The 27,483-nt window shown below is 44.7% G+C and overlaps 1 protein-coding gene across 4 annotated transcripts in view; it reads right to left on the bottom strand.

The window, feature by feature from the left end:
* Positions 1-194: 194 nt before the first annotated feature.
* The window catches only part of LOC125448116 (cGMP-dependent protein kinase 1-like), a 66,373-nt gene continuing 39,084 nt past the window's right edge, over positions 195-27,483 (bottom strand). For 3 of the 4 annotated variants that reach the window (XM_048523157.2, XM_048523160.2, XM_048523161.2), the window contains exons 9-18: positions 26,355-26,429; positions 24,908-25,004; positions 18,257-18,396; positions 17,885-17,974; positions 11,577-11,718; positions 6,531-6,694; positions 5,055-5,177; positions 2,663-2,725; positions 855-921; positions 195-473 (exon numbers count right to left, since the gene is read on the bottom strand). In XM_048523157.2, the coding sequence (XP_048379114.1) occupies positions 375-473; positions 855-921; positions 2,663-2,725; positions 5,055-5,177; positions 6,531-6,694; positions 11,577-11,718; positions 17,885-17,974; positions 18,257-18,396; positions 24,908-25,004; positions 26,355-26,429 (1,060 nt within the window). In that variant the 3' untranslated portion in view covers positions 195-374. The remainder of the gene's footprint in view (positions 474-854; positions 922-2,662; positions 2,726-5,054; positions 5,178-6,530; positions 6,695-11,576; positions 11,719-17,884; positions 17,975-18,256; positions 18,397-24,907; positions 25,005-26,354; positions 26,430-27,483) is intronic. The other variant, XM_048523159.2, reaches the window with a different exon arrangement.

Consider the following 27,483-nt stretch of genomic DNA (forward strand, 5'->3'; position numbering starts at 1 on the left):
GTCAAGCTGATGCATAGTTCGCGGTGTCTTTATAGCACTCCCTGTTGGACTTCAGGCAAAGTGAATGCACAATCTGTAAGTAGCAGTAACTCTGTTGAAGGAAATACCTCAGCCAAATCACTCACTGATGAGGAGGAGGAGAAAAGAGAGGGGGGAGAGGGGGTCCGACTGCTGGAGCACATTAAACACTTACCTTGTTGAGAAGTGTCCATGTTTAATGTCAACAATTATCGTAATTGAATAGGCTTAAGCCAAGTACACTGTTACATTGAGCAAATGCCAGGATTAGAATCTATTTCACGCTTACATAAATTTGACAGTTTGTTCTGCTAATTCATATCCTTCTCTCCAGCTCCATCAGTGGTGGTCTTGATCTAGAACTCCACATCCCATCCCGATTCCTCATCAGGAGGTTCCTCCTCTGGTTCCTCGGGGAAGATGTCAAAATTGCTGGTGTCCAGAGGCCCTGTCACCTGCAGGGGAGAAATAAAGATTCTAACTTGCGTTGGGACATGCTGTGCAGGATAAAGGGGCCCACTTTCATTGAGAAGCTACATGGAAGAAGCCTTCAAAGGGTCTTTCGGGACAGGCGATAAACACTGACCTAGCTCAGCCGCACCCATGTCCCAAAAAAGGAGCACTTGGATATTTCCTGTAAAAGTATTTGTGGAAATACATTGGAGTTTCCATTGTCTCACGATAGCTCTATACGTATAGAGTATTAGAAACAATTCCACAGAGTGGGGTTCAGCCAGCTGAAGGCACCAGCTTTTCAGTATCTCACTCTGGATAACCTATGTATTGAGGCTAATTACATTTCAAGAACATTTCTCGACGCTAAGAGCATCACTTACGCTAGGAACTATGGCTGCAGTTAGTGTACCTTTCCTGAGCCCTTCAAAGTTAAAGCCTTCAAACCACCTGAAAGAGAGAGAGAAAAAAGCAGGACTGAATGTTACCCTTAACCTGAGCTGTCTGATCCTGCCAAAACGTGTCGCTCAACATTTTGTTAACATTCACGTGCCTGCCCATTTCACCAGTCCGTTATTATCCCCATTTGCAGATCTGTGCCCAGTGCTCGAGGCAACACCCAATGACCTTTTTAATCACAAACGCTATGTTCTGCCACTGCTCTTTATTCAAATTCCGTGCTCTTACATTTTTCACACTGGCTGTTTCGTACCCTACTACACCCGTGCCGTCAGTTACCCTCATTGGCTCACCTCAAACTTAGTCAGGTGATACTGTCAACAAAAATGTGCTGACATCCTGTCACGGGGTTAGTTTTGAGCGATGCTGTAATGGCCCCATTGAAAATCCCCACCTTGAACGGAGAATGATACAAATTTTCTAGCAGTCAGCCATATGTTATTCCAGTGTAGATTGGAGGTGTGACCTCAAGAGTGCCCATTTTCCAACAGAATCTGAATGAATTGCCTGGGGAAAGTTCGGTGTCCCCCTTGCTAATGCCTCTCCGCAGGGCAAAGCAGCCCACTGTCTTCATTTAAATGAAATTGTGGCAAGGTTACACAATTAAATACGGAGTCCTACTCCAGAGTAGCTCTTCGAGTGACCCCATGGTTATCTTTCACAGCCACAACTACACCTCCCTGAAGAGGCTTGACAGCCCAACTCTGCCCATACACTCTCACAGGATATGATGTCTCCCTCCCAACCACTCCAACCCACCTTAAGGACAGCATCACCTCCCTGGTCCCTTTGGTATCCTAACAGCACTTATCACTTGGCATTGGTTATTGAAGTGCCTGTAACAAGCAGCTGACTGCTGAGAGGAGGGGATATGCATTACCTTCCCCCTACTATTTAGCACGACCACAAAACTGTCAAAACAGAAGTATGGTTCTGCATTTCTGATGGAGCCTCGATTTCATTTTCTTGTGAGAAGACAGGTTCAGCAGACTCCGACAGTCACCCACTACCCTGTCCTCTGTTGTCACAAATAGATCCTCGGTTCACAATCAGCCCCGCACTTTGCATTTGTACATATAAAAGATCTTTCAATTTGCATTTGCTGATTTATCCTCAAACTCTTTCTTTGAGCAATGTCAACTAGAGGTAATAGGTTCTATACTTCATCGTTTGCTGTGTTTTGAACCTTGGAACTGCCATAAGCTTCTGCATCCTGAACAGTCCAGGGAGCCTGGATTTAGGATGCCCTATTTTCATGCTCAAAGGTAAGTTTTTACCTAAACAATAACCACTTTGAAGGCTTCCTGTTATTTAATTACTGGCTCGAGTGACATTTTTGAATTCCAATCCCATCGCTTTTCCCTGGAATAACTTGAGGCAAAGAATATTCAATTCCTTATGAATAACCTTCTTTGAGCCAGGTCCTTTGTAATACCACTATATCATATTTTCCAGTGCCATTGTGTATCTGCGACTCACCAACATTTTTAAACCTACTCAACCCACCTTCCACTACATTTAATTTTTTGCTGTTCTCGAAATATTCTTTCTAGACTGCTACCTGCCTGTTCCAGCCTCCTTTAACACACCTCTTCACTGTTCCCAAAGCCCCAGCAGGTTTTGAGGCACTGGCATTACTCTCGAGATTGCTATCTTGGACGTCATGTGTGTTAATCTTTATCTAACTGCACCACTCTGCAGTTCCTATTAGAAAGCTTTATCTGCTACTTACTTGTGCTTCTGTATGTCCTTTGCTCCGTTTTTTTGGGTGCCTAGTCTCTCTGAAGGGTTGTCCCTATTGGGGAGAAAGAAACAGGGGGGGGTTAGCCAAGACTAACTTAGTGACCACACAGCGTGGGGGGGGGCAGGGCAATTAATTTTATCCTGAAAAGATCAGAATCACACTGATTTTACAGGCTGTTTTAGCTGCAAAGTGTGATTGGACTCTTTTGAAATGATTTGCACTTAAGTGACTCTTCTCAAATGGCTCCAGTTTTGCTCATCAGAGCACATTGGGTGATGTGTTGTTTACTATTGCACTACATCAGGCAGCGCTGAACCACAAATTCCTCACTCTGCTCCCAGGGCACAGAATTACTTAATTCACCGTACAAAAGAAATCGAATCACAGTTTGATGGCAAAATTGTCCTGCATCGTGTCAAATTGGATGTCGGTCAAAAATTAATTTGTTCGCTGAAGATGTTTTCTTCCTCAGTGACCGTTACTTGCACTCTCACAAGAAGAAAATGTTGCAAAACAACAGAAACAGCTACTTCACTGAAGGTTTTAACTTGTTCCCAGTTTCTGCCGTGTGTTTCGTTGAGGGAGATGTGGGCTTTGGTCTCATTTTGATTTAAATTTGAGCCTGTCTCTTCCAGGACAGTTGCAACACTCGGCACGTACTGGAGAATGTGAGAGATTGCCCAGGTGTGTCCTGTATGTAAAAAGCAAGACAAATCAAAACTGGCCGCTTACTGAAAACAGACTGGGACGGTAAAGTGGCGCACGTGTTACTGACGGTGCTGTCAAGCAGCATGTGCTTGGCAATAACCTGCTCAGTGATGCCCAGTGAGCTCCTGTATCATTATAGCCTTGGTTCAAACATAGACAAAAGAGCTGAATACCCAAAGTGTGAGTGACAGCCCTTGAACTGAAAGCTGCATTTGAACCAATATGTCATTGAGCTGCCATAGCAAAACTGGAATCACTGGGCATCGCGGGACAAACTCTCTGTTTGGAGTCATACCTGGCACATAGAAAGGTGGTTGAGATTATTGGAGGTCAGTCATCGCAGCTTCAGGACATCTCTGCAGCAGTCCCTTGGGGAGTGTCTTCGGCCCAAACACCTTCGGGTGCTTTGGCAATGACTTTCCCTCTATCGTAGGATAAGAGGTGGGGATGTTTACTGATGACTGTACAATGCTGAGAACTGTTTGGGACTCCTCAGATACTGAAGCAGTCCATGTTCAAACGCTACAAGGTCTGGGCAACATCCAGGCTTGGACTGACAAGTGGAAAGTTAACATTCGCACCGCACAAATGCCAGGCAATGTCCATCTCCAGTAAGAAATCATCTGACCTCTCTCCCCTTGATATTAAATGGTGAATTCCCCATTATCAATATCCTTAAGGTTAGCATTGATCAGAAACTCAACCGGACTCACCACGTAAACACTGTGACTACAAGAGCAGGTCAGAGGCTGGGAATACTGCAGTAGTAACTCACCTCCTGACTCCTCAAAGCCTGACCACCATTGACAAGGCACAAGTCAGGCCTGTGAATGAAATACTCTCCACTCCCCTGGATGGGCACAGCTCCAATAACACTCAACAAGCTCACCACCATCCAGGACACGCAGCCCCCTTGAATGGCACCACATCCGCAAGCATCCATTCTTCCCACCACTAACGCTCACGGCATTCGTTTGTACTGTCTTCAAGACATACTGCACAAATTCACTACATAGCCTCATATGGTACTTTCCGAACTCGACCAATTCCATCTAGAAGGACAGGGAGCAGTTACATGGGAACACCGTCCCCTGCAAATTCCCCTCCGAACCATACACAATCTCGAATTGGAAATATATCGCTGTTCCTCACGGTTGCTGGGTGAAAATCCTGGAACTCCATCCCCAAGGGAATTGTGAGTGAATCTACAGCAGTGGTTCACAAAGGTAGCCACTACCTTCTCATGGGCAACTGGAGACTGCCAATAAATGCTGGCTGGACAGCCAGTGACATGCATGTCCCACGAGTGAATAAAAAGAAATAACAGTGACCCAAACAAATACATCTAAACATAACCGGGAGCAAAATGTACAGGCTTCAGGCTGCATCGAATAACTGGCCACAAATCTTCACCTGGTGTTTGGTCCATTCTGCAATCAGAGGAGAAAAGGTGGTGTCTTTTTCACTCATTCCACAGGGAATAGAATCAATAACGTCGGCCGGGTTGGAGTCAGAGGTCTCCTTCTGTCAGCGTTGCATCGGTGGGTTTTTAAAATTTTAACAACCGCACCAATTCAATTCAATTCAATTCACACTGGTCAGGATTTGAACTTCCTACATGTATGGACCACTTTGTCTGTTCTTACCACACTTACCAATCCGTAGCACTCACCTGCACAGCTTCTTGATGAGGTTGCCTGCATTTTTGGTGATTTTCTTTGGGAACTCAACCATATCTATCCCTCTCAGAATTACGTTGTACGTTTGCATAGGGTCAGAGCCAGAGAACGGAGGGCTGTGGAAACAGACATGGAGAATAAGCTGACACTGCTCTCCCGACCAGCATCAGAACTGGCTGTTCCACATGGTGAGAGCATTCGACCCAGAGTGAAAAACTAGCTTGCTGTGGGCTGGTGTCTTGCACACTGCAGCCTTCACCCCTTCAGACTATTTACATGGATCAATGGTTCAGAGCAGGCAGTAATTCCATTTGAAAAGGAAACGTTTGCAGGGCTCTGGGGTGACAGCAGGGAAGCGGGACTAACTAAAATACCTTCTTCACAAAGGCTTGGCACAGGCACAGTGGGCTAAATGGCTTCCTCACATCTGCGATTATGGAATTTCTGGGGCAATGCATTGAATTCTGGCCCATGTAGAAAACCACTTGCAGCGCTGCTGTGGCAGACCCAGACTGGGCGTAGTGTCAGACACAGGACTTCGGGCTCCCACTCTGGTCTGGTGGATTAATGAACTGTCCAATCTTTCTGAATACTAACTGGGAACTCCAGCAGAAACAGACAAGGCCTGTCACAGAGTCATTCAAATGCTGCAGATCTGAATTTAAGAACAGAAAGCGCACAGGTTCCAAAGATTATGGATACTGGGTTTGACCCCTACTCGCCACAAATTCTGGAAAATCCACAAGTTTACATTGCTTCCTGTTTTTCTAGCACAGGATCAAACTTGCCTCCAATGGGCCAAATAATTTCTGGGAATTGAAGCACACAGTGGTCAGTGGAATAGTTCCTAGCAACATTTTCGGCCTCTGGAGGAAACCTCACGTCAAGAACTGTGTAAAAAATATGGTGCCAAATCCAAATAGAGAAACAATTGACCCATAAAGCACAGCCCAACTTTTGTCTATCTGCCGCCTCCGAAGCTGAGTGTTTTGTGAGACACCATGTACTGTGGGAGACAGTGATGACTGACACTGCAGCAGGACAAGTTCAAGCTCATGCCACTAACTTCAAATGCGCCAATGTGCTCTGTGACTCTGAGTCATGTAAATCCAGATTAAAACATAAGGTTCGGTCCCTGGACTTGCTGCACCTACAACCCTTAGTGCCCCCAGGACTGGACTGAGGAATAAATTCAGCCAAGGATCCCACCTCTAACCTTTAGCCAGTGTCACCTCCTGCGTATCTACTTCATTCACCTTAAATAAAGACTCAATCAGGCTCAGAACCTTCCTGGTCGAACTGCAGCTTGACTCACTGGCAAGGACCACACAGAGACATGGGTTGAGGTCCCAAGTTGCTGCCCTGGTCCACCACAGTCCACGTACAGGAGAGTTAACTGTGGGTTTCAGGTCTCCGTCTGAGACAACACACATGAACTAAACTTTAAAACCCTAGCCGCAGTCACTCACCTGCCTGTCAGGAGCTCATACATTAGGATGCCCAAGGACCAGTAATCTGCAGAGCTGTCGTGACCTTTGTTGAGGATGATCTCGGGAGCTACGTATTCGGGAGTCCCACAAAAGGTCCATGTCTTCTTCCCAAATCCAATCTTCTTAGCAAAGCCAAAATCCACCTAAATCGTGACAACATCCATTAACCCTTTGACACTGTGTTGTGTGCACTGTCCCACCCATTTTAGAACACAGTATAGCATAGCAAGCGACCCTTCAGCCCACCGTATCTATGCTGACCGTGATGTCATATTAAACTAATCCCATCTGTCTACACATGGTTTGTACCTTCCATTCTCTGTCTGTGTGTTTGTCTAAATGCCTCCTAACCTTTGTTATCATATCTGTTTACGCTACCTCCCCTGGCAGCGTCTTCCAGATACCTACCAGCCTCTGCATCAAAAAAAAACTCACCTCACACATCTCCTTTAAGCTTTATCCTCTCACCTTAAACCTATTCCCCCTAATATTTGGCATTTCAATCTTGAGAAAGAGACTTTGACTATCCACCTTATCATCGCATTTCAATTTTACAGACTTCTATCAGGTCACCCCTCAGCTTCCAACGCTCCAGTGAACATAATTTGAGTTGGTCCATTCTCTCCGATAGCTAACATTCCAAACCAGACAGCATACTGTGAAAACCTCTTTTGCACCCTCTCCAAAGCCTCTATATCCACTCAAGAGTGCAGTGAAAAGAACTGCACAAAACACTCCAAATGTGACCGAACTGAAGCTTTATACAGCTGCGACATGATTTGCCACCCTTTATACTCAGTACCCAAACGATGAAGGCAAGCATGATGTATGCCAAATTCACCATTTTATTCTCTGGTCTTGCCATTTACAAGGGGCCATAGACTTCAATATCTTCCTGCATATCCATGTTCCTAAGGATCTTGCCATTTACTTTCCACTTGTGTTTGACTTCCTTAAATGCATCACCTCACACTTGTTGGGATTAAACTCTATCGGCCATTTCTCTGCCCAGCTTTCCAACTGACCTGCATCCTGCTGTATCCGTCGATAACCTTTCTCATTATCCACAACTCCCCAGATCTTGTGTCTGCCAATGTGCAGTGTTTGTGGTCAAAAAGAAAATTTAAAACTGCCTGTTTTAAATTACTTTCAACTCTGTAATTAAGCAAGTGCTTCTACTCCTCTGCTGTATCCAAGCATGGTACCTAAGTACTCGTATCTCAGACGTCACCAGAAGAAGGCAGACAACGTGAAAGTTTTTCAGTGTTCTCCTATAATGGAGTACATGTGGCAATAAAAGGACATTCAATCGTATTCTACATTGTGTTGTATTGCAGCCTTGCAGTTGAGATTCTCACACAGCAAGTTTCCTAAATCAGTTGTCCGAGGAGATTGTTGAATGCACCTTCTCTCTCTGATGTAAGACAATGCTGGAAAACTCAATGGGTCATTCAGCGTCTGTGCACAGAGAAACTGTGAACATTTCAGGTCAATGACCTGAGAGTTGAACTGGAAAGAAGTCTTTAGACATAGAAAAATGGGTACAGGAGTAGGCTATTCGGCCCTTCGAGCCTGCACCACCATTCAGTATGACCATGGCTGATCGTGCGATCGCAGTATCCCATCCCCACCCTCTCTCCATACCCCTTGATCCTTTCAGCCGCAAAATCCATGTTAAGCTCCCTCTTGAATATACCTAACAAACTGGCCCCAACAGCTTTGTAGTAGAGAATTTCACATGTTTTGCAATTCTCAGAGTGAAAACATTCTTCCTCATCGCAGTCCTGAATGGCTAACCCCTTATTCTGAAGCTGTGACCCATAATTCTGAATTTCTCCAGCATTGAGAACATTCTTTCCACATTTCGCCAGCCCAGTCCCAGCAGGATCTTATAAGTTTTTATGAGATCCCCTCCCACTCTTCTAAATTCCAGTGAGTACAAGCCCAGTCGATTGGGTCTTTCCTCATATATTAGTGCTGCCATTCCGGAAGCTTCACTGGACCCTCTCAGTAGCAAGAATGTCCTTCCTCAGACTAGGAAACCCAAAACTGCACACAGTACTCAAGGTGTGGCCTCACCCAGGCCCTGTACAATTGCAACAAAACCAAGCTTTTTACAGATATAGGGAGAAAACGACAAAGGGAGGTTCTGAGAGAGGGTGGAACGTAAAAGAGATTATGTGAGAGGAAATAATGATAGTGGAGGGCACTAAATAAATGAAACATGGGTCCTTGAAGTGGTCCAGCAGGAATAACTAAAATGCACACAGTGGTTATGACCTCGAATAGCTGGAACTTATTATTCATCTCCAAACACGAGGGGCTGTGTTCTGAGCTTCAAGTATACTTCATTGCAACCGTGTCGCAGGGTGAGGATCAAGGACAAAAATGCCAAAATGTTCACAATCTCAGTTTTGGGCTCACAGCCTGAAAAAGCATTCTGCAAAGCAGTCATCCAACCTGCACTCGGTCGCCCTCCTGTTCTCACCCTGACTCTCTGCTCTGAGGTTGACCGATATCTAACATCTCCTAGTTCTTGTGAAAAGTCATCGACCTGAAACTTTAACTCTATTTCTCTCTCTCAGATGCTCCTGACCCGACCAACATTTTCATCATCCGCACTGCTTAATTCCCACCCCTCTTTCATACAGCAGATTTAATTGTGAGCAGCTACAGAAGGTGCAGCCAGGCTTGTCGAGTTTTAATTCCACGTTGATGAATCTCTCAAAGTTTGGTTCAATCGAAAGAGGCAATCCCCCTCCGAAAAGTTAATGAAATGAAATATCTAAATATTGGTCTATCACTGACCATTATCTTTTTCTATTCACATTACCGATTGTCTATATTTTCTAATCAACCTATTTGGGGATGTTACTCCGCACTTTTGGAGTAGTGGGACTTGAACCTTGGTCTCCTGGCTCAGAGTTAGGGATACTAACACTGCACCACAACAAGCCCATTGACATTTATTGTATTTTAGTTTAACACCAATGTTACATGCTGAAAGCTGTGGAGGCTGTATGACGAAGTACATTCAAGGCTGAGGTTGACAGATTTTTAATCCGAAACACAATATAGAGTTCCAGGGAAATGGTAAGAAAGTGAAGTTGAGGATATCAAACAGCTCTGGTCTTATCGAACATTGGAGCAGACTCAACGAGCTGAACTGTCTCCTTCAGCTCCTGTATCTTCTGGTCTTTGCCCCAATAAATAACGTTAAGGCTGTGTTACTCCTCCATCACCTCAGTAAGTGATTTCAGGTGGGGGGGGGAAGAGGGGGAATCACTCTAAATTATCAGGCTAACGAGACATTATGTACTTGTTCGAATAAGGCGATTTAATACTAATTCAATCAAAACGTAATTTGATCCAAAGGGATTAGTGATAGATGGATGCACTTGCATCATATTGTGCTGAAGAACTTAAAGGCTAACTCTCGCTGCTAAGACTCTATGCCTCATTCTGGACGACCCAGTCTGGGAGGAGAAAAAAGGCCTCTGTGCAAATACTCAACTGGGTCATCTCTCAGATCTCTAAACTCTAGAGAGGGGAAGCCCATCAACCAGTTTTTCCTCTGATCCTCTGCAATCAGTAGGTCGAATCCCTGTTGCCATCCTTTCTAAGGCAAGCATATCTGACCTTGAGAACGGAGACTGAAAGTACACACACAGCATTCAAGTTCTGCTTCCATCCATTGCAGTCAAGGTCAAAAAACCTTCTGAACTTTTCATTGTACCTCAGTGTTAACAAATCCCTTTGAGCGTCAACATTTAATCTTACTGTATACAAATACTGCTGTTCTATTCTTGCTACCAAAGTGAACACCAAATATTCAAGATGACTGTCCAACACAGGAGCTGAAGGAGGACATTCAGCCTGTTGAGTCTGCTCTGCCATTCAGTGAGGCTGTAGCTGATCTGATAATCCTCACCCGCACTTTCTTGCCTTTATCCCGATAGCCCCCAGATTCCCATATTGATTAAAAATCTATCACACTTTCTATCTCCTGTTATCCACTATCTCCTATTCCTCACACTAGGTTCACAATATCTCACCTGTCACATTCTTGCCTAAATATATTCATGTACCTTGCAGACACCTTAAAGCTAGATGGGAAAATATCAACAAACTTGTACACTCTGTCCCTACATCTACATTGTGGCAGCACACCGTAAACAGCTAAGGTTCCAGCATTAATCCTTGTCACACTCCATTTGTAACAGCCTACTAAATTTAAAATGACCTATTTATTCCAACTCTCTTTCATGTCCTTCAATCAATCCTTAATCTTTAGAAGCATATTACCTGTAACTGTGTGAACTCTTGTCAAACAACTGCCATGGGGTGTAAAGGTGGCTCACTGCACAGCAATACTGTCTTACAGCATCTGGGACCTGGAATAAATTCCAAACTTGGGTGTCTGTGTGAAGTTTGCACATTCTCCCTGTGTCTGTGTGGATTTCCGTCAGGTGCTCTGGTTTCTTCCCACAGTTCAAAAAGGTGCACATTAAGTGGATTGGCCATGCTCTATTGCCTGTAGCGTCTAGGGATGTGTAGGTTGGGTGGATTAGCCACACCTAATGCTTTGGAATTTGTTTGGCAGGTTTTCAAAATTCTTGGATTATGAGCTTTCTGGGTAACGTTATTATCCACCCGAGCTCTTCAGGTGCCCCCCGGTAAAAGGCTCAGTCTGTGATGTTGGTTCCTATGTGGTCCGTGATAACTGGATCTTTCCCCTTCCTACTCCAATCTGTTTTCTACCTGTGAAGAGATGTCCTTAACATTATCCTGGCACTGGCCAGACAACACATTTTTAGCGCTCTCTGTCACAGTCAAAAAGAACAGTCTGATACATACCATTTCCTATCATTGCCATAACCCCTTTTAACTCTTTCTCTCTGTATACCTCAGGGACACTCTTAGTTTGCTCATCCATTCGAGCACCAAGTATCTCATTATCTGTTGGACCAGCTCCTTTGCTGCCGCATCCTACTTCACCATACCTCCCTGCTGTATAGTATTTACCAGCTTAGCATAACCTTTGTGATTGAGGATGATGTTCTCTGGTTTCAGATCTCTGTAAATGACTCCTTTGCTGTGCAAATATGCAAAAGCTTCCAGCACACAGGCAGTGTAGAACCGTGTAACGGAATCATCAAATGAGCCCCTGTAATTAACCACACAGATAAAAAAAAATTCAACTTCAGTATCTCACAGGAAGTTTCCTGTGCTCTCAGACTGATTTAAGTCAGGCAAAGTTTCAAAGTTTTTCTCCACATATTCATTTATTTCTTATCAGGCATATGAACAAGGAACAAGAATAGTCTGCAGGGCATCCTCAGCCTGTTCTACAATTCAATAAGGCTGATTTAATTTTAACCTCAACTCCACATTCCTACATACCCCTGATAATCCTTCATCCCCTTTGGTCATCAAGAATTGACCTATTCCTGCTGTAAAAATATTTAAAGATTCTGCATCTGCCACCTTTTGAGAAATAGAATCCCAAAGACTCTCAGAGGGGGAGCAAAAAATTTCCTCATCTCTGCATTATATGGTCCAATTCCACCCCCACGGAACACTTGCCAACTGTGCGGTCGGACATGCGGCTCTAGGAATGGGCTCATTAGCCTCACCAGGATCCACAGAGCCCATGACCAGCGACACAGAGTTTCCGAGCTGCACAATCTTACTCAACAGCAAATGATTAACACCACCAATGAAATGGGTGTCCTTACATTTTTAAACTGTGACCCCTAATTCTAGATTCTCCCAAAAGAGGAAACATCCTTTCAACATTTCCCCAATCAAGACCCCTCAGGATCTTATGTGTTTCAATGAGGTCACCTCTGACTCTTCTAAACTCCAAAGAATACAAGTGTAGCCTTTCCTCATAAGGCAATCCACTCAATCCATGCCTTGTCCACTAAGCCTTCACTGAACTGCTTCCTATGCATTAACATCCTTCATTAAGTACCGTGACCAGGACTCCAGATGCCCTCTCAACAATGTGAAGCATAACCTGCTTATTTTTACGTTTAATTCTGCTCACACGAAACCATAACATTCTTGGAGGTTTCCTCATTGCTTGCTGTATCTGCACACAAACTTTCTGTGATTCATGCACTAGGACACCCAAATCTCTCTATCTCAGAGTTCTGCAACCTCTCACCATTTAGATTATATGCATTTTCTTCCTTCTTTTTGCCAAGATGGACAATTTAACACTTCCTAACATTTACTCCATTTGTCAGATCTTTGCCCACTCCACCATCTAAATCCCTTTGTAGGCCCCTGATGTCTTCATTACAACTCATTTTCCTACATTTTTGCAAACAGAAAATATAGTGACTAAACCTTTGATACCTGGATCCAAAGCATTTATAGAAATTGTTAAGAGTTAAAGCCCCAGCATTGACTGCTATCCCACACCACGCATAACATCCTGCTGGCCTAACAAATACAGATTAATTCCTACTGTCTGCCTTCTGTAAGCCAACCAGTCTTCTATCCAGCCAATGTTACCCCTTATACTGTGAGCTTTCACTTCCTGCAATAATCTTCGATATGCTAACAAATGCCATCTGAAAATCTAAATACAGTACTGATTCCCTATATTTTACAGCAGGAGTTACTTCAAAGAACTCCAATATATCAGTTAAACATGATTTCCCTTTGACAAAGTTGAGTGGGCTGTGACTGATGACCTTGAACCTATCCATTTCAGAATTCCTTGTCGCTACCTGGACTGCCTTTATATCCTGGTTTCCTGAATTAAGGTCATCTTTCTCCACTGCGTGAACATCATCCTTAATTAACAGAGCCACCCCTTTTTCCTAGCTCACCATCTTTCCTCAACATCATGTACCCTTCAATATTCAGGTCCCAATCCAGGTCATTCTACAGCCACATCTCAGTTACAGAAATCATCCTTATGTACTTCAATTTGTACTACTACATAACCTGTTTTGTTTCAAATGCCATGCATTTCCAATACTATGCCTTAAGTTTCATCCTTTTGTTGTTGTAATCTCTAGTTGTCGCTAATGACCTGTTCTTAGTGTATTCTCTGTCCCTTCCTTTCATTGACTGTTTGTCATTTCCCACATTATTTCCTTCCCCTGTTGATGTTCCCCACTCTTTGATTCACCAGAGCTTCTCAAATTTTGGCCCAATTCTAGCTGCCCTCGAGAAGGTGGATGTGAGAGATAATGGGAACTGCAGATGCTGGAGAATCCAAGATAACAAAGTGTAGAGCTGGATGAACACACCAGGCCAAGCAGCACCTTAGGAGCAGGAAGGCTGACGTTTCAAGCCTAGACCCTTCATCAGAAATGGGGGAGGGGGAGAGGGTTCTGAAATAAATAGGGAGAGAGGGGAAGGCGGATCGAAGACAGATGGATGAGAAGACAGGTGGAGAGGAGACGGACAAGTTAAAGAGGCGGGGATGGAGCCCGTAGAGGTGAGTGTAGGTGGGGAGGTAGGGAGGGGATAGGTCAGTTGGGGAGGACAGACAGGTCAAGGGGCGGGATGAGGTTAGTAGGTAGGAAATGGGGGTATGGCTTGAGGTGGGAGGAGGGTATAGGTGAGAGGAAGAACAGGTTGGAGAGGTGGGAACAAGCTGGGCTGGTTTTGGGATGCGGTAGAGGGAGGAAAGATTTTGAAGCTTGTGAAATCCACATTGATACCATTGGGCTGCAGGGTTCCCAAGTGGAATATGAGTTGCTGTTCCTGCAACCTTCGACTGGCATCATTGTGGCATTACAGGAGGCCCAGGATGGACATGTCGTCTAAGGAATGGGAGGGGGCATTAAAGTGGTTCGCGACTGGGAGGTGCAGTTGTTTATTGCGAACCGAGGGTGGGTGTTCTGCAAAGCAGTCCCCAAGCCTCCGCTTGGTTTCCCCGATATAGAGGAGGCAGATGTGCAGGTGAACATCTGCTTGATGTGGGAAGTCTCTTGGGCCCTGGGATGGTGGTGTGGGGGCAGGTGTAACACTTCCTGCGGTTGCAGGGAAAAGTGCCAGGTGTGGTGGGGCTGGAAGGGAGTGTGGAGCGGACAAGGGAGTCCTGGAGAGAGTGGTCCCTCCGAAATAAACGACTGCACCTCGCAGTCGCGAACCATTTCAACTACCCCTCCCATTCCTTAGATGACGTGTCCATCCTGGGCCTCCTGCAGAGCCACAATGATGCCACCCAAAGGTTGCAGGAACAGCAACTCATATTCCGCTTGGGAACCCTGCAGCCCAATGGTACGAAGGCGGATGTGAACTGTTTTCTTGAACCACTGTAGACCATGTGCTGTTGGTAGATGCTCAACACTGTAATGGGCGGCATTCCCAGATTTTGACCCAGTGACACTGAAGAAGCATTGATATATTTCCAAATCAAATTGGTAAGCGGCTTAGAGAGGAACTTGCGGGTGGCGGTATTTCCATGTGTATGCTGCCCTTGTCTTTCAAGATGGTGCTAAAATTGGGACAGTCCGGGAATTTCATAGTAACACGATCATACCTGACAATGTCCCATGCACCACCAGCCCAGGGTAATTTCTGTCCGCTGGCAGGATAACCCACCATGAATGGCAGCACAGTGGTATACAGAGAGGAGGGAGCTTCCCTGGGTGGTGTCAAGATTGACTCGAGACCCCAAAAACTCTCAATATATCACAGAGAGAGAAACTTCCTCCCAACTACCTACCAGGTGTAGATCATCTGTCCGTTGGTATGAGTAAACATCGTGTTGTACTGAAGGAATTGGAGTCCTGTCTTCACAGAACACCCTCTATTGTCTTGTGTGTCAATACCAAAGAGCTAAATGGGGCTGATTATAAACAGATCTAAAAACTTACAGCTGAAGGGAACCACGCATTATGGGCCCGGACAACATTCTGGAAATAGTACTGAAGACTTGTGTTAAATAAATATCTGTTCCAGTACAGTTACAACATTGGCATCTACTTGGCAATGTGTGCAATTTCCCAGGTATGTTCTGTACACAAAGAATAGGACAAATCCAACTCAGCCTGTTATCAGATTAGCAGGCCACGCCCGATCATCAGTAAAGTCCTGGAGGGTGTCACTAACAAGCAGCTATGGGACAGTATTTGCAAACTAATAACCACAAAATTCACTGATGCTCACGGTGGGTTCTCCTCAGTTCCTCACTTCATTACAGTCTTGTGCCAACCACAGACAAAAGAGTTGAAAACTCCAGAGCCAAGTTGAAATTGACTGCATTTGACATCAAACAGTCCGAGAAAAACCTGGAGTCAATGAGAATCAGGTGAAAACTCTCTGCTAGTTGAACTTATACCTAGCATTATACGTAGCAGGGGGAAGATGGTTGTGGTTGTTGGAGGTCTGTCATCTCAGCTCCAGCACATCTCTGCGGGAATTCCTCAGGTCAACCATGTTTCAGCTGCTTCCTCAATGGCCTTCCTTCTGTCATAAGGTCACAAGTGGGGGTGTTTACTGATGATTGTACAAGATTCAGCACCACTCCCTTCTCAGATCCTGAAGCAGTCTGATGCAACAGGGTCTGGACAACAGCCTGGGTTGGTGTGGCTTGAAGAGTGACAGGTGTTTCACAAATGTTACAAGTGCTAGGCAATGATCATCTCCGACAAGACAGGATCTAGTCATGACATTCAGTGGGGATTACCATTGACTAAAAGCTGAACTGGATAAGCACTGTGGGACCAAAGAGTCATAGGCTAGTAACTCAAGTCTTCCTCAAGTTAAACTGCCCTCTACAAGGCATGTGATCGAACACTCTCCATTTGGAGAGGACAAGTGCAGCTCCAACAACACTCAAGAAGCTTTACATCTTTCAGGACAAAGCAGACACTTAAGTGGCACCATGATTGACAATCATTTTCTCCTTTACTGATATACAGTGGTAACAATGCTGACCATCTACAAGATACATTGCAGTAACTCACCACTTCAACACTACCTTCCAAACCCAGCACTACTATCATCTAGAAATCTAAGGGTAGCAGCTACGTGGGGGCTACGGCACCAGCAAGTTCCCTTCCAAGCCACACACCAATCCTGGAAATCCTTCCTTCATAGCACTGTGGATGTACCTCCGCCAGACGGAGTACAGTGGTTCCAGAAGGTGGCACCTCATCACCTTCTTGAGGCACAATTAAAGATAGGCAATAAATGCTTGCCCAGGCAGAGACACGCACCTCTGGTGAAATAATAAAAAGTTCATTTCATGAGCTTGCGCCTGGGACATCATGTCAGACTTGGGGCGTGTGGAATCAGGTCTCTGCCTCAAGAGGCTGCAACCAAGTTCAATATTGAACTGAGATAGCTGGAACTGCAGATGCTGGAGAATCTGAGATAACAAGGTGCAGAGCTGGATGAACACAGCAGACCGGGCAGCATCAGAGGAGCAGAAAAGGTTGACGTTTCGGGCCTAGACCCTTCTTTCTAGGCCCGAAACATCAGCCTTCCTGCTCCAATGCTGCTTGGCCTGCTGTGTTCATCCAGCTCTGCACCTTGTTATCTCAATATTGAACTGCCTTGTTTTTAACCTCCATCTCAATAACGCATACGCTGGTTACAGGTGACTGCAACAGGATTTAACTTTTCCAGTTCTTTTCATGGGAAGTGTTGTTAGGGAATTAAGGAAAGACAAGCTGAGTGGCAACAACCCTAGCATGGAGGAGAGATTAGTGGAGGTGGTGGAGCAGTAGAGGTTTGCAGGGAGTGCTGTCAAATTTCAGTTTGGTTCAGGAAAAAAGTTGTCTTGGGACAGTTGTCTTGAGGCATCATGCACCTCCTCATGTGTGAAGCTCAGATACAAGAGGGAGCTTGAAAAACCCTCTGGGGGCATCTTTCACTACCTCCGGCTATCCAGAGGTATTTAATAAATAAGTGTATCTTACAAATGTACTTCCTGCTGTCGGAAACATAGCAGTTACTTAGTCATACATAGTATGCAGCGCAAATATTACTAATGAACAGAGGATCTGTTTGTGATTTTATTGGAAGCAGAAATATTGGTCATGACATTGGGGAACTATGTCCCTGCTGTTCCACCAAACAGCCCCAGAAATTTGTTTACTGCCACTGACGAGGACAGGCACAGCCTTGTTTTAACATCTCATCTGAAAGACAGCATGTCTGAAAGTTTAGTGAGGTTCCTGGGATTGTCACCTAGGCTCCTAGCTGACAGCTGTAGAAAGGGGCTTGGACCCAGGATTGTATGACTCAGAGATGAATGCACGATACCCCACTGATGCACAAAATGAGTGGTCTGCATTTACTACTGCTCTTCAAGTGGAGAGTTGGAGGAATTGATATAAATGTCAGTCGATTACCTGTCTCTCAGGATGGTCCACAGTTCACCACCAAGGCAGGCTTCCATCAGCATGTAAAGATACTTACGGTCTCGGAATGTCCTGTACAACCTATAACACAGAAAACCAGAGAGACACGCAAGCTGTCAGGCTGGTTCATAAACTGCATGCATTGCTAATAAATAGATCAAACTTCACAGGTTCCCTTGGGGGCTTGAGGATATACTGCTATGGGAAAACACCTTGCTTGGCGATTTCTCTCCAACTCTGAACGCCCATTTGGGGCTGGAGTTTGCAGAACATGTTGCTGGAAGTCAGTGCCCTCGGAAGAGGCAGCAAGAGACACGCGGGGTCGCAGCCCTGTGGAGGCTCGTGCCGAGAGAATGAATTTACCTGACTATAAAATCACAGTGAGCCTCCTGCATGATCTGCCTCTCTGAGCGAATATGCTCCTGCTGTCGCGTCTCCACAATGTGGTGCTTCTTCAGAATCTTCATCGCAAACGTCCGATTTTCTTCATTCTTTAGCTGTACCTGTGGATTGACACCAGCGACAAGATGAAGAAAATAAATGGGCAAAGATCAGGAGATACTTGGCAAACACTCACAGCTCATTAACTAAAATAAATTGCACCAAAGTTGCATTTCAATCTCCTGATGGGTCATTGATGATTGATCCCTGTGCTTGTGGTGGAACTGAAATCTGGACAAAGACCATTCTCACAGTAATGTTCACTCCCTTCCTCCTTCTGCTATCACTGACACTCTCCCCCTTAGCTTGGTTGGTGTAGGGGCAGGCAATAGAGGGCTGAACATAAATCTGGCCCTTAGTCTTAAAACCAGAATCAGAGGGTCACTGTTTAATGATACAGTATAGGCCATTTAGGATTGTAATGAGGGGAAATGTCTTCACCCAGAGAGTGGGGAGCCGATGGAATTCTCTGCCACAGAAAGCAATTGAGCCAAAATATTGAATGTTTTCAAGGAGTTACATATAGGTCTTCAAGCTAAAGGGATCAAATGGAGATAAAGTGGGAACCGGGGACTGAGATGATCAGCCACTATCATTTTGAAAGCTAAACGGCCCCTATTTCTCAGATCTCCAAATGGGGAAGACATTAAGACCTCTAAGAATCTTTGTGCCTTTTGATAGTCATTCTTTGAAACTCCATTGGGTTTAAGCCCATGCCACAATCATAATCCCTGCAGATACCGACAACATCCAAATATAAGACCACCATCACCCCAGTGCCAATGAGAAATTATGCAGCATGCCTCAATGACAGCCATCTGGTGGCTCTCACATCCAATGATTATGAAGTACTTGGAGAGGTTGGTTATGGCTCACATCAGCTCCAGTCTCCCAGATCGTCTGATCCCTCGCAATTTGCCCACCATTCTAACAGGTCTATGGCAGATGCCATCTCCCTGGCCCTTTACTCATTCCTGGAACAACTGGACAAGGATACCTACATCAGGCTCCTATGTATTGACCACAGCTCCACCTTCAACACCATAATTCCAAACAAAACTCACCTCGAGAGTCCAAGACCTAGGTCTTGACTCCCACTTCTGTAACTGGATCCTCGACTTCCTGACCAACAGACAGCAGTCAGTAAGGATAGTGATGATTCCATCCTCATGTTAATCCTCAACACCAGCGCCCCGACAAGGCATGCCTACTCAACCCCTTCCATGTACACAACAGTGTGGCCAAATTCTGCACCAACTCTAATTACAAGTTGGCTGACGACACCAGCGTGTTAGGTTGGATCTCAAACAATGAGACAAACGACAGCCAAAAGATTGAACGTTTAAAGGGATACAGATGAAACAGAGTAAGATAGTGGACAATGACACATTCCTCCCTGATGCACCCAATGCTTTCTATGCTCTGTTTGAGTAGAATGTCAGTGGCGCAGTTACTCCTGCCTGGATAGCCCCGAACACACCTGTTCCCTCTGTCACCGCTTCAGAAGTCAAATCAATCTTCTTGGGAGCAAACCCAATGAAAGCAACAGGCCCAGGCGCTGTTCCTGGCCGAGCACTCAGATCCTGTGTGGACCAAATGGCAGAAGTATTCACCGATATCTTCAACCTGTCCCACCTACAAGCTCCAGTCCCTATCTGCATCAAGAAAACCACCATCATCCCCGTACCCAAGAAAACACATGCAATGTGCCCTAATGACTGCCGTCCAATAGCTCTGACTTCAATAATCATGATGTGCTTTGAGAAGCTGGTCATAGCCCACATCAACTCCAGCCTCCCAACCTGCCTAGATCCCCCACTAATATAATAAAGTGTGAAGCCGGATGAACACAGCAGGCCAAGCAGCATCTCAGGAGCACAAAAGCTGACGTTTCAGGTCTAGACCCTTCATCAGAGAGCCTAGGCCCGAAACGTCAGCTTTTGTGCTCCTGAGATGCTGCTTGGCCTGCTGTGTTCATCCAGCTTCACACTTTATTATCTTGGATTTTCCAGCATCTGCAGTTCCCATTATCTTTGATCCCCTACTGTTTGCTTACCGACGTAACAGATCCACAGAGGATGCCATATCCCTAGCCCTGCACTTATTCCTGGAACATTTGGTCAACAAAGACACCTATGTCAGACTCCTGCTCATTGACTACAGCCCCACTTTCAACACCATTATCCCCTCCAGACTGATCTCGGCTCTGCCCTCTACAATTGGATCCTCAGCTTCGTGACCCACAGACAAAGGTCAGTGATGATTGGGAACTGCACCTCCTCAACACTGGAGGCCCCCAAGGATGCGTCCTTAGCCCCCTACTGTACTCCGTGTACACCTGTGACTGTGTTGCCAAATTCCAAATGAACGCCTTCTATAAGTTTGCTGACACCACCACTTTGGTGGGACAGATACCTAACAACAATGAGTCAAACTACAGGAGGGAGATAGAGGGCTGGGTGATGTGGTGCGACGAAAACAATCTGTCTCAACATCAGCAAAACTAAAGAACTGATTATCAACTTCAGAAAGAAAGGAGGAGAACACGCAACCCCCCCCCCAACCCCCCGCATCTACATCAACGAGACTGAGGAGGAGAGGGCGAAGAGCATCAAGTTCCTCGAGGACTGTAAGAAAGTTGTGCGTACAGCCCAAACCATCACGGAAGCCAACCTTCCATCCATTAACTCTATTTACATGGTCCATTGTTGTGAAAAGGCAGCCAAAATCATCAAAGAGCCATTGCACTCTGGTAAATGGACCTCTTCCATCAGGCCGAAGATACAGAAACCTGAACACATGCACAGCAGGTTCAGGAGCAGCTTCTTTCTGGTCATTATCAGACTGTTGAATGGACTTTAGCCTCTAATAATGTAACCTGCAATGTAACCTGTATGTCTCTAAATCTTTCGGATCTGTACATCCTTCATTTGCTGTGATCTACCTGTACTGCTCGTAAACAATGCTTTTCACTGTATTTCGGAGCACATGACAATAAAGAATAATCAATAAATAAAGCATGGTCAAAGGACAACAGTCTCTCCATTAACATCATCAAAACGAAGGAGTTGGTCATCGACTGCAGGAAGCATAAGGGGCAGCACGGTGGCTCAGTGGTTAGCACTGCAGCCTCACAGCGCCAGGGACCCGGGTTCGATTCCAGCCTTGAGCAACTGTCTGTACGGAGTTTGCACATTCTCCCCGTGTCTGCGTGGGTTTCCTCCAGGTGCTCCTGTTGCCTCCCACAGTCCAAAGATGTGCAGGCCAGGTGAATTGGTCATGCTAAATTGCCCGTAGTGCTCAGGGGTGTGAGGGTTATAGGGGGATGGGTCTCAGAGGGATGCTCCAAGGGGTGGTGTGGACTTGTTGGGCCGAAGGGCCTGTTTCCACACTGTAGGGAATCTAATCTAAGCATAGTGGAGGACCCGTTCCTGTCTGCATCAATGGTGCTGAGGTGGAGATGGTCCTGAGCTTCAAGTTCCAGGGAGTGACGATCACCAACATGTTGACCTGGTCCATCCATGTTGACACTACTGTCAAGAAAGCACAGCAACACCTCTACTTCCTTGGAAAGCTGAAGGTCAGAGATCTTGCACAATAGTGCAGCTGGTGAAGATTGTACAAATAGGTAAGGGGAAAAACATGGAAATATTTGGAAGTAAGTATTAGAATTTTAATTCTCCTGATGTCAAGGGCTTTCCCCAATCTCAAATCAGATGTACTGCAAGTCTAAATAAACAAAACTGATTACGATGTGTGCCCCAAATAGTAAATCATTAAAATGACAATGTTTTTCATAAATTACAGAAATTTAAAGTTCAAGGATTTGAAACATCATTCAGGCATATCAGGAACTTGGAATACTGCGTCCAGTTCTGGTCGCCCTATTATAGGAAAGATGTGGATGCTTTGGAGAGGGTTCAGAGGAGGTTTACCAGGATGCTGCCTGGACTGGAGGGCTTATCTTATGAAGAGAGGTTGACTGAGCTCGGTCTCTTTTCATTGGAGAAAAGGAGGAGGAGAGGGGACCTAATTGAGGTATACAAGATAATGAGAGGCATAGATAGAGTTGATAGTCAGAGACTATTTCCCAGGGCAGAAATGGCTAACACGAGGGGTCATAGTTTTAAGCTGGTTGGTGGAAAGTATAGAGGGGATGTCAGAGGCGGGTTCTTTACGCAGAGAGTTGTGAGAGCATGGAATGCGTTGCCAGCAGCAGTTGTGGAAGCGAGGTCATTGGGGTCATTTAAGAGACTGCTGGACATGCATATGGTCACAGAAATTTGAGGGTGCATACATGAGGATCAATGGTCGGCACAACATTGTGGGCTGAAGGGCCTGTTCTGTGCTGTACTGTTCTATGTTCTATGTTCTATGTTCTATGAAATTCCGCATGCCCATAACTACTCTTACAAATTTGGATAGATGCGCCATAGAAATCTCCTATTTGGATGCAACACGGCATGGTGTGGCATTAACTTTTCCCAAGACCCAAAGAAACAACAGAGAGTCATGAGCACAGTTAGGTCTATCACGCAAACCAACCTCCCATACGCTGACTTCATCCATTCTTCCTGCTGCATCAGAAAAGGAACTAACTGAGTCAAGGACCCCTGTCACCCCGGGTATACTCTCTACCACCCTCTTTGGTGGGGCAGATGATGTAAAAGTTTGTATACATGTACAAACAGATTCAAGAACAGCTTCTTCTCCACGTAATCAGACTTCTGAATGGACATCTAATTTTAATCTTGATCTCTCTCTGCACCTTCCTGGCAGCTGTAGCACTGTATCCTGCACTCTGTTGTGTTACCCCGTCACACTTTGTACAGTATGATCTGCCTTGTGAAGCAAGCAAGATAACACTTTTCACTGTACCTTGGTCCACATGACAGTAGCAAATCAAATTAAATTTGAACTCCCAGTCACTAACTGAAAGGATAGCTCATCAAGACTGTACACTCTAAGGCTTTGATTGTAACCAGTGACTGAAAGTGTGATTTACTAAACACCATCTGCAGAAAGTGACCTCCCCCTTTTACATGCAACACTCATTGTACTCTTTGTTTGATTACAGCTGTTACAGCAAAGAGTTGCCCCCAACACTCAATGGATTGCTCATCTGTTATCCATTCCATTTGGTCATAACTTTAGTTGACTGCTTCCAAGCCCTTTCCCCAGTTTTTCAGAGAGTTCCTTACATCTACCACCTATGTTGAAGTCTGTTCTGATGAGTCCTTGGAACCCTGGCCACAGTAAATCTCACAGAACCCTTTGAAGACTTCAGGCTGCGTCTCTTCAACTGGAGACTGTCCTCTGCATCCAGCTACAGTAGCTCACAAAGACAAACAGCTCACTCTCTCATGACCTGCTCGAACCTTAATAAAGCCACAAGGTGCACATTTACATCATAATACAATTTCAATTATTTATGTACTACTCAGACAAAAAGAAGCTAAAAGTAACTCATGAACACGGAATTCTGTTGGTGGAACCAATAATTCTGAGAAGAATTAATCTGACTTCATTAGAACTTTAAAATATTGGTATAGGTCTCAAAACCAAACATTTTGTTTTCAAGCTGAGAGAGAATTCTGTTTAGAATATCCAAATCATGCTATATTGGGTTTGAAATGGGCTGAGAATTATAACATTGTTTTTCTGGGTGCTACTCACAGAAGGCAGTTACAGATTTTGTAATGTGCAGCTTGCCGCTCACTTGGAACTCACAAGGTGAAAAGCAGCCAGACAATTTGTTGGAAAATAAAAAACCCTCGTGGATCCTCACACTGAAAGGCAATGAGCCTTACAGCACAATTATAGTAGTTCATCAGATTGGAAAAATGCAGACCTTCTGCTCAAAGCCAAGGCTCAGCTGCAGTGAAATACTCATACAGATAAAGCACCACACTGGAAACGAGAGAAGTCATGCTGAATTCTGGAGAGTTGTGGCATTCCTTTGGGTTGGTCCATGAAGAACTGGTCAATCAATGAACCTCCAAGATTTTGTATTATAAAGGAATTCTTGATGGTGTTGGGGATGTAAATGCATTGCTACATTCATATATGATCATCAACTAGAATGTCATGGTAATGTTACTTCCTTCAAAAAAAAACACATTCAATATATTGAGAATGCAACATGAAACACATAAACCTTGCAACTAAATGGAAGTGCTGGATGGCTCAATTTGACCTCAATTTCCTTTAATCTTTCAAGTAAATGGACAATTTACACCATAACTGTTTCCAACCAGTCACCTATAATAACTTTATGGGACTTTGGGAGAGTCAGAATTTACTTACGGTAAATTCAGAGACATTTGCCAATGTCTCTAATTGCAAACACTTTGCATCTTACTCTCAGGAAAACAATCTAAGCTTTCTTTTGATCTCTAATAGTCAAATCCGCAAGGCTTTATTGTCAGGCAAACTTCAGAAAGGTCAAATGAGCTCTTTTATTGATCTTAAGTTTCAAGCCGCTGCCCCAAAGTATAATAAACCAGAATTTTAACACTGTTCAATCTGTACTTTAACTCTTGACTTAATATAGCACTGCAGCCTCCTACTTACCAACTCAACACGACCAAATCCTCCAACTCCAAGTGTTTGATGGACATGGAAATCTGTTCGCTCCAAGCTGGCAAAGAACGTAGCTTCTGCCTCAAACCTGAAACAAGTTGCAAATTCAAGGACAAGAAATTATCTGTAGCTGATTGAAGTGGTATCCGCTGAGATTAAGTGAAGCCAGAAGCACTGCAGTAGCGGGCCCCAAGCATTTAAGCAGCGACATAGCAGAGGCAAGAAAACCAATTTTGAATAAATTTGCAAAGCGATGTGACAACTAAAAAAGCCTATGGGAGTCCTGCGCCCAAGAAACAGCAGCTCCGAGACAAGTAAATCAGATGATGAACTGTAAGTCATTTACACCACGTCCTGAATTTTAGTTTTAGGCTATTAATGAACAATTGGGGACTTAAGACGTCGAAAAAGAAACTGTTTCACAAGCTGACAAGGAGGTCAAGTAAAAGAGTCCACAATGCAGGCCAGAAGATCCACCAAGACTCAGAAGACTTGGTCAAGGAAGCCAGGGGTGGAGGGGTTAGCTTGAGTCCTGTGCAGTCAAGAACAAGAATCCCGCAGAATGCAACCCACATTAGACAGTGAGGCATGCAAGGAGATAATAGGGAGGATGACCTGATATTTGGTCAGAAAAGTTGGTTTTATTGGAAATAATTAAAGGATGAAAAAGAGGTGGATTATTTCAGGGAGGGAGTTCCAGAGATTGGGGCCTTGGCAGCTGAAGGTACAACCCATCTATGGTGGAACGTGAGTTGCTGAATAGGCAAAAATGTTTTGGAAGCATTTGATTTAAGTGATAGGGACAGTTTAGTTTACCCTATTGTTTGTCTATATGTATGACTGAAGGTTAGTCACTCCCCTACAGAACGAGGTGGGTGGCAGGGGACAACAGGTGGAAGGTATGACTGCTTTATTCAGTAAGGGAGGAAGAAGCCTGAGGCCTCCAGCCAAACAATAGTCAATGATGCTGAAGGAAGGACACTGAGAAAAACAGAAATGAATAGGTCCAACAGTCTGATACAGAGCATGATTGTGGTGAGGAGACTGACACACTGAATCTCCTGTTGACGGATTATACCTTTCATTGAGGACACTGTGTAATGTAGGGACTTTGCAGAGGTGAATATTACATTTATCCAAAGGGGAATGGGATTTCAGTTGACTGCCTATGCAGTTAAACCTACAGGTGCCAGCTAAGATTTGGAGTTTGTCCTGTTCTTCTCGCTTTTGGCTATTTCATTTCTCACCATCTAATTGGTGACTCCATTGGGAATGGGGGAAAAACCTGGAATCACAGTTCACCCGAACGTTCTCTGTCATTTGCCTTGTGTCATCATGGACTGTTTCTGAGAAGAGTCAAGGACTCGGGTGCAACTGCAAACTAGTGTCGAGGGCATGGGGGATTCTTGTTACGGCTAGCCAATATGTTCATACTCACTGCTCCCGCGTCTCTGCACTCTCATGTTCTTGACTGGACACATCTTCCAAGCTTCCAATAATCTGTCGGAATGAGCTGCAATCAGTAAAGAAAAGTTAAACACTTAGCATGAGATGCCACTTCGATAAATCCTCGCTGATCAATATGATTGAATTCAGATGCATAAACAACTTTAAGGATAGTAACATCACTACCCACTGTAGTGTACTAATCACGCATTGATACAGCCCAATTGTAACAGGATTGGCCACCACTTCACCCAAAGATAACAAGATTACTCAGCTACTGACCAGCATGTGACAAACTGTCACCAAGAGATTACTAGACAGTGAATGCTACTTATGAGTCGGCCAGAAAGATGAAGATTCCTAGTCATTCTCCAACTCACTATAGAGATGCTGCATGTCGGGGTGAATTTGGAATACATTAGATCCTCAATATTCAGAGAAAGCTGTTGAACTGTGCTTGCACCCATTTGTAATTAGATTCAGGATTGTTCAGGGACTGGAGACACAGACAGATGATGGAATGGACATGGTGTATTATTCGGTTTTTATTTGCTGTTGTCAGGGTCTGCAAACCTACGAGATGTATAACAAGATGAAACGAGACGCTGCTCGTGTGGATAGTTCGCGCTCATTAACTAGGTTAGGGAGGACCTATCCCATATCAGTAGGTGGTTTCATTCATTCTCTCCCTTAATTGAAGCTTTCCATCTTTTCTCAGTGGTGGTCATACGGTAGGGGTGGTGATTTATGAATGGACATACAAAACTAATAGTTTCAGCACCAGATTGCAGAGATTGGCTCAACATCGCCACACACACAAATATACAAATGTTAGAATTCAGAGCGGGTTATTTGGCTCCTCGAGGCTGCACTACCATTCAGTAAGACCATGGCTGATCTGATCTAGCCTCAAGTCTGCCATCCAGCTCACTCTCAATAACCTTTCAACCTGCATCTAAATCTACCTATATCCACCTTAAAAATATTCAAGGACTGCACTTCTGCTGCTTTTCCGGGAGAGAGTGACTCTGAGAACCAAAAACAAAAGTCACCTCATCTCTGTCTTAAAATGGTGCTCACTTAATTTTAAACAGTGACCTATAGTTGTAGATTTGCCCAGA

Source organism: Stegostoma tigrinum, chromosome 40 (assembly GCF_030684315.1).
Source record: "Stegostoma tigrinum isolate sSteTig4 chromosome 40, sSteTig4.hap1, whole genome shotgun sequence".
In the NCBI taxonomy this organism is placed as follows: Eukaryota; Metazoa; Chordata; class Chondrichthyes; order Orectolobiformes; family Stegostomatidae; genus Stegostoma; species Stegostoma tigrinum.